A 7,047-nucleotide genomic window follows, 5' to 3' on the forward strand; every position below is an offset into this window, starting at 1 on the left:
GCAGCGAGCCGAGTGCCGCCTGGCGCTGCTCTCGGGACACGTCCCCGCGCAGGTCCAAGAGGGCAGAGACGTGGTCCTCGCTGCAGGGACACCACCAAGGTGCGTCAGCCACGCCCTTCCCCTCCCGGGCTCCTCCTCCCTCCCCTTCGACGCCCCCCCGCACCTCACGTCGGGAAATTGTTGCTGCAGGCCTGCCACCTCGAGACCAAGCATCGTGGGGTCACGGAGGTTCAGCAGTTCCCTCACGGCGAGCAGAACTGGAGTGCAATGCGCGCTCTCCTCTAGGCCCTGGGCAGGTTGGGGTCAGATTTTGAGCCGGCTCTCGGCTCCCACTCACCACAGAGATTCGACCGTTTGCCCGCCCAACAAGCGCTCACCAAACTGAGGAAAAGCTCTTTAAACTGGGCGGCATCGTGCTCCAGGCGCTCGGCCGCCTGGATCCGCTCGTCCTCGCTGCAGCACACGAGGCGGCCCTGCATCAACGCATGTAGGTACTGCACCACCACGGTGCGCTCTGCCTCGGCCAGCAGCACCTGCAGGGAACGTGGTGAGATAGGTCTAGATCGCCTTTTCCATCCGCGCTCCACCCTCCTCAGCCTTTCCGCCCAACGCACCTGAACTGCGGGGTTCCGCACGCGCCAGAAGTCCCGGCAGAAGCGCGACGTCCGCTCACACACTCGGTCTAGCAGCTCAGAGCTTGACAGCCATTGGCGCGAGGGCAGAGCCGCGAACAGGGGCTGGGAAGGGTGAGTGAGAGGCGAGGCTGGAGAAGTGATTCAGATCTGGCAGTCTCCACAGATCCCCTGACTCGCCCCTTTTCTCCATCTCCCACCCACATTTTGACGGGAAAAAAGCCTCACCTGGAGCTCCACCTGCAGAGTCTCCAGCACCAGGCGGCAGATCCTCCTCTGCAACTCGTCCAGCCCTGCTTCTACCGAAGCCAAGACCCCAGTAGCCACTCGGTCGAGCTGCAGGACCGACACCGAGGCGCTGGACCAACCAGAAATACGACTTCAGGACCAAGGCCAAGGCCTGCACTGCCCTTTGAGGTTCAGCCACTAGGGTGCCACCTTGTGGCCCAAGTGTATGACGGGAAGGGGCAGGAAAGGCAGCTTCCTGCACTTCTGAGACTTAAGGTATCTGTCATAGCTAGGAGGTATGTGTTTGGCAGCTACAAGAGAGACACAGCCAGGCTGGACCTGCCTTGAATTCACACTGTGATCATGAACCAGTCATTCCTTCACTTTCTGTTTCTTCATCCGCAAAAGAAGGGAGTAAAAATCAACCTGTTGGTCCTGGGATTTAGCTGTGCGGCACTGCACCTGCCTTGCAAGAGCAAGGTCCTGAATTCGATCCCAGTACACACACACACACACACACACAAAATTAACCTGTCTTCCTGTTTTCATCCGAAACAGCATAGCACCCAAGAGGAGGGGAATTTTTTTGTTTTGTTCACAACTGTAACCTCAGACATTATCTGGCATAGAGAGGCCTTGATAAATATTTGCTGACAGGATGAACCCTTGCCACTGTGTGCACTTCATATCCATTTATCTTGTGCGACTCATAGACCAATGCATTATTACCCACGTAATACTAATGAGAAAAATGAGACTCAGATAGGTAACTCTCCCAAGGACATACAGCTAGTAATTACCAGAACTAGGATTAAAACCCCTGAGCAATATGGGCCCAGAGCTCCTAGTGGCCTAATGTGGGTAACCATAAGTAGTAGGAATGAAGCAGGGGTGAGTGAAGGTAGCTTTTGCTGGGGGCGTCTAGTACCTCAATGCTGACTGGTGGTTGAAGGCAGCCAGGAGGTAGGACACATAGTGAGGGGCCAGAGTTTCCCCACTGAGGTGGTCTCGGGAGAATCGGATCAGAGCATCACTGAAGCTGCAATGGGCAGAGTGGCTCCTGGATTTGTTGCTACTTTGGCGCCTCCACAGCCCCAGTCCCCACACTCCCATCCCACTTCCAAGTACTTGTTAGGAGGAGCCATTTCCCACTGGTGTGTTTTATTCAAAGACCCTTGGGACTGCCCTGGGAGTGGGGATGAGGGTTGGGAGTGGGTGCATGCTTGGCAGACCTCCTTAGGAATGTGCCCAGTTCTGATAGTGCCATGCCACACACTCGGTTCTGCAGCGACTCACTGACCATGTTGGTCACATGAATGCTCTCGGCCAGAATCTACAGGCAGGGATAGGAAACTATCAGCAAAGCCCCTATATAGTCCTGTCATCTTCCCCCTTCCCTATGAGAACTGCCCACCTGCCTAGCCACTTTCCCACCCACCTGCAGTACGATGGCTGGCATTGGTGAGTGGTAGAAGCCAGAGGGGTCTGTGTTGGGCTCTTGCTCCCGGCCCCACTCAGCTACTTCCCCATCTAGTGCCTTCTGTAGCCACTGGGCCACATTTTCCTGGGACAAAAGCAAGGGACATGGGATTGGGGATTTAGCTCGGTGCCGCACCTGCCTGGCAAGTGCAAGGTGCTGAGTTCGATTCTGGGTACCAGAAAATAAAAGCAAGGGACAGAGGATGGGATATAGAAGGGCACTGGCCCTGCCAGACAGGCAGACATAGGATTTGACAGATAAAGGCCACAGCCAATGGACAAAGCATCTCTGTGGCCCAAATACAGTACTCACCTGGACTTTGACTACAAATGTTGCTTCCAGCTGCTCAATGTTCTCTGAGGTCAAGAGGGGCTCCAGCTGGGACACATCAGCCTCAGGCCCCAACTCCAGGCTCCCCATCATTTCCTGCCTGGAGATAGGTGGCCCAGCATCACACTGAGCCCCCAGCCTCCAATCCTCCCACTTTTTACTGTCTCAAGGACACTGACCCCAGGTACACGTGCAGTGCCCAATGCAGCAAGTTGAAGGCGTCAGCAGCTCCCAGCTCAGGTCCTGCAAGAAGTTGCTGCAGGCTGCGGCGCAGTCCGCTGTGCAGGGTGTGGGACCATAGCTGGACCACATTGTAGTGTGGTGGGCAGCAGGGTGCTACTAGTGCCTCAGCTGTGGCCAACTCAGCAGGCAGGGCCATCTGCAGAGCCTTCAACCACTCTGCTAGGGCCCCTGGCTCAGGCAGCACAGTTGTTCCAAAGTAGACCTGCTCGAGGCCTGTTTGTAGTGCCTGCAGACAGCGCTGCCGCCAGTCTCGGGGGACCTGTCCTAGTGGAGTTGTACGATTAGCCTCCATCTCTGCTACCCGAATAGCAGCCACTAGCAGGGCTGGATCTTCCCGTGCCAGCTGCCCTGCAGCCCCTGCAGCTGCCTCCACAGCATGGCCCAATGCCTCAGCCAGAAGGCCCAGCCCCTGGAAGACTGGCAACTCCAGGCCCCCCAAGGATGCCCATGCCTCCTCTTGCAGCTGCTCCAGCTCCCGCAGGCTCACATATGCCTCCAAGAGTTGTTGGGCATCGATCAGCATCTTTGTGTGGGTCACTGAAGCCGGCACTAATGAAGGAAAGGAGATGGCCTTGGATCTCAGCCTTCCCACCTGTACAGTAAGGGATACTGAGGCCCTGAGACTGGGTGATGTACAAAACATGTAGTAACCGTAAGAGTAAAGCATTGGCCAATCTGCAAGGATCCAGGCAAAGTCCTAGAGATTGGGTGGGCTAGATGTCAATCACTGAGCTAATGGAACATAAGAAACTCAAAAATATTGGAGAGAAGGTAAAGAAAAACTGGGGGCTATGCTAATGACTGTTCACGCACCTTGCTTGAGAAATCTGCTGGGGCCTCACACATGCTAAGCACTTGCTCTATCACTAAGTTATACCACCAGCCCTTTCTATTTTATTTTATTTGTTTTTGTTTTTATTTTTTTGAGACAGGGTCTAACTATGTAGTTCAGGCTGGCTTTGAACTCACTGCATAGCCCAGGCTGGCCTTGAACTCATGGCAATCATCCTGCCTTAGCCTTCCAAGTGCATTTGCCACCATGCCTGCCTTCCCCTATCCCTTTCAACATATTAACAACCAGGGTAGCCAAAGCAACAGGAAGTGAGTCCATCCTGATTAAAATGTCCTGTGCTTGAGAACCCCAGGATGAGTTGATTTTGTATTCTGCTTCATATTCCTGTTAGGATCCTGTGTGTCCCTCCATGCAATCCCCTATTAGTGCCCTGGCCCCTTGATCAGTGATGAATGTTTATGGACTGACGGTTGAAAGCTGAGGCCCAGGGTTCTGCAAACTCACCTGCCTGCAGCCGGGGCAGCAACTGAGACAGGGCCTGTAGTTGCTTGTGTTGGGTAACCTGCTCCCGTAGGACTTCTAGGGTCTTTGAGGCCTGAGCCACGCCCTGGATCAACCCATGGGCCTGGCTCAGGGCCTCACGGGTTCCCTGCACAGCCTCAAGGGCCTGGGACAGCTGCCACACACCAATTTGCACATCTTCCAGGTACGACTGCACCACGGACTGTGGAAAGATGTAGCCAATGAGGCCTGGCCAGCCCTGCGGCCTACCCCAGCACTGCTGCCCCCATCTCATACCTACCTTGATGCGTGCTTGCAGGAAGCAGGTACGCTGCACCTCACGGCTGCGGTACTGGCCCAGCCGGGCCAGTTGCTCTGGGCGGTAGAAGATGCCTGAGGCCCACTTGAGTGCTGCACCTCTGGCCAGCTGCTCTGCCCTCTCCTGCTCAGGCCACTCAGGCTCTGGGCAGAAGGAGCCTGGGAAGCTTTGTCAGTCAGAAATGGCCTGGAGCTATAGACCCTACTGCCTTTCCTAGTCCTCAGCCTGTCCCTAGGACAGTTTTCTCCTCATTGTCCTATAGTGTTCCATCCAGCCTGGCAGGGAGGACCCAACTCCACCGTCCACATCTTTCTTGCCATCATCCCTCCCTCAGCTCACCCAGTGGGGCTCATACCAGAGGGAAGTGTGGGCTGCATTTTGTCCTTGACTGCTGAGTCCATGATAGGCCTGGAGGAGCAGGAGCTGAGGTGGGAGTGGGGGCAGCAGTTTGAGTTAGGGCAGAATGGGTGTTCCCTTGGGCTGCTGCCTCTGCCTGGGCCCTTCTGAGAAAGGAAGGAGGTGCTTGCCCAGCTCCCTCAGGAAATGGAAGAGGGTGGGTGTAATGGGGAGGCACCTGCAGGCCTTTTTACCTGTTGGGTTTCTGGTTTATGCTAAGTAACAGAGTGCGAACAGGCCTCATTTGGCAACTCTAAGACTCAGTTTTTGCTCTGAAATGTCCAGGACAGTTTTGGGGGAAAAAACTTACCAGACTTAGCCAGGCAACCTGTCCTCCCTCCTCTGCTAGCAGCCTTGGCCTTGACAATGGCCTTTTCCCCTTAGCAGAATTGCCAACGCCCTCCACTGCCCACAGGGCCTGGATGACTCCAGCTCCTCTGGCACACAGCAGCAGAATTCCTCTCCCCAAGGAAGTCTCTCTCCCGCTTCCTAGCCCAGAAACCCCTTCTTCTCTCCAAGGCCCCGCCTCCCCCTAGGCAGAAAGGAAGGAAGCTGAGTCTTTGGTGCTTTATTCCCAACAGGAAAGAGCATCTGCACTGAGGTGGGGAGGGCTGGGCGCCACTTCTGGAGTGTTGGGGGCAGGGACATGCTCCCTATGATCACCAATTCTTGATCACCTACCCAGAACCTTTTAGTGCTGAGCACACACAAGTGAAGTAGGCTTGGTCTCAACCAGGGGCGAAGGGTGAAGTATGAGAGGTGGATGCAGACAACAGTGCAGTATGAAAACTGGGCCACTGAGCTTTTGAAGGAGAAGTGTACCTCTGTAGAGGAAAGACTATAGGCTGTTGGGTAGAGGGGCAGTAGTGGGGATGGCCTGACAGGGATAATGATAGTTGTGTTAATGTTGAGTGATAGGGAGCCAGAGAATGGACCCTGTAGGGAGCACCACTCAAATCCTCCCTTTCAGACAAAGGCCCTCATTTCCCAGTTGCCAGGTGTGTAGGCTGCTGAGGTCTCACAACTCTGTGAGTTCTGTATTAGTATTGGGATATAAAGGCCTTGTACCTTTGTGTGGATGTGAATACCTCAGAAGGATTCCACCAACTTCAGAGCTAATAGGATGGGCTGAGGCCCCTGTTATAACTGCAGTGACCCAGATCTGCTTGTCTTACTCCCTTACAAGTGTGAATCCTCAGGAGATTTGCTGTAGGTAAATCCCTGTCTTGGTCTATTTCCCACAGAACTTGACCTAAAATAAACAACAGTAAGTAATAACAATGTTAAAGATAACAAGGTCAGGTGTGGTGGTGCATGCCTGTAATCCTAGCACTTGGGAGGCTGAGGTCGAAGATCTCTGTGATTTCGAGGCCAGCCTAGGCTACATAGTGAGCTTAAGGCCAGCTTGAACTGCACAGCAGTGTCTCAAACAAACAAACAAATAAATAACAAAATGACACTAGCAAACATAATCCTTCCTAAATGCCAGGAAATGCTCTATTCACACATAGGTCAACCTCTTTGCATTGGCTGAGAAGAGATTGTAAGAGGCCTGTGGCCTCTTGAGCACTGTAGTATGGAGACCAGAGAAAGATGCTGAGAAGGAAAGAAGGGAAGGAGAGTAGGGATGATGTAGTTAGTACTTGCTGTTTTGGCAGGAAAAATAGGGTGGGTGACCCTAAGATAATGAGACAGCTTTTAGGAGCAGGTCTGGGGGGAACAGGTCAGGCTTATCAGGCAATGTGGTCTCTCCTCTCTACACTAGGATAGTTAGTGGTGTGAAAGTAGGTTGACAAGAAACGTCCCGGTGGCTCCCTGTACTGAATTGTTGGGGTTGCCTGCACATTCCTCCCCATATCTAGTCTCAGATCAGCCTTCCTCAGCCTCCCACAGGCGAGAGCCACCACGCCCGGCGTTTTCGTCTTCTTCTACAGTTAGACATTTGCCGATGACCCCAGAAGTTTAACGTCCCAGCATACAGACAGAAATTGCACCACTTTCCCTGAGCGGGTGCAGGGCGGAAGCGGAAATAGCGACGATGGTTCCGGTGGCCCGGTGGCCGGGAACGGAAGCGGAAGTGGCGGCGGCGCCGGCCTGGCCTGGCCTGGCTCTGGGGAGGCGGCGG

General features: G+C 54.3%; 2 protein-coding genes across 3 annotated transcripts in view; one reads left to right on the top strand and one right to left on the bottom strand.

The window, feature by feature from the left end:
* Exoc3l1 (exocyst complex component 3 like 1) overlaps nt 1-5,440 on the bottom strand; it is a 5,857-nt gene extending 417 nt beyond the window's left edge. The window contains exons 1-14 of one of the 2 annotated variants that reach the window (XM_033757768.1): nt 5,233-5,440; nt 4,882-4,949; nt 4,509-4,684; nt 4,211-4,430; nt 2,850-3,462; nt 2,653-2,770; nt 2,299-2,424; nt 2,093-2,193; nt 1,789-1,899; nt 861-990; nt 615-737; nt 378-533; nt 164-288; nt 1-80 (exon numbers count right to left, since the gene is read on the bottom strand). In XM_033757768.1, coding sequence (XP_033613659.1) covers nt 1-80; nt 164-288; nt 378-533; nt 615-737; nt 861-990; nt 1,789-1,899; nt 2,093-2,193; nt 2,299-2,424; nt 2,653-2,770; nt 2,850-3,462; nt 4,211-4,430; nt 4,509-4,684; nt 4,882-4,927 — 2,125 coding nt within the window. In that variant the 5' untranslated portion in view covers nt 4,928-4,949; nt 5,233-5,440. The other variant, XM_033757770.1, reaches the window with a different exon arrangement.
* A 1,520-nt stretch (nt 5,441-6,960) lies between these two features.
* The window catches only part of E2f4 (E2F transcription factor 4), a 6,517-nt gene continuing 6,430 nt past the window's right edge, over nt 6,961-7,047 (top strand). Inside the window, exon 1 of the mRNA XM_010612371.1 lies at nt 6,961-6,999. Within this exon, the coding sequence (XP_010610673.1) occupies nt 6,961-6,999 (39 nt within the window). The remainder of the gene's footprint in view (nt 7,000-7,047) is intronic.

Source organism: Fukomys damarensis, unplaced genomic scaffold (assembly GCF_012274545.1).
Source record: "Fukomys damarensis isolate Sample0158 unplaced genomic scaffold, DMR_v1.0_HiC HiC_scaffold_32, whole genome shotgun sequence".
In the NCBI taxonomy this organism is placed as follows: domain Eukaryota; kingdom Metazoa; phylum Chordata; class Mammalia; order Rodentia; family Bathyergidae; genus Fukomys; species Fukomys damarensis.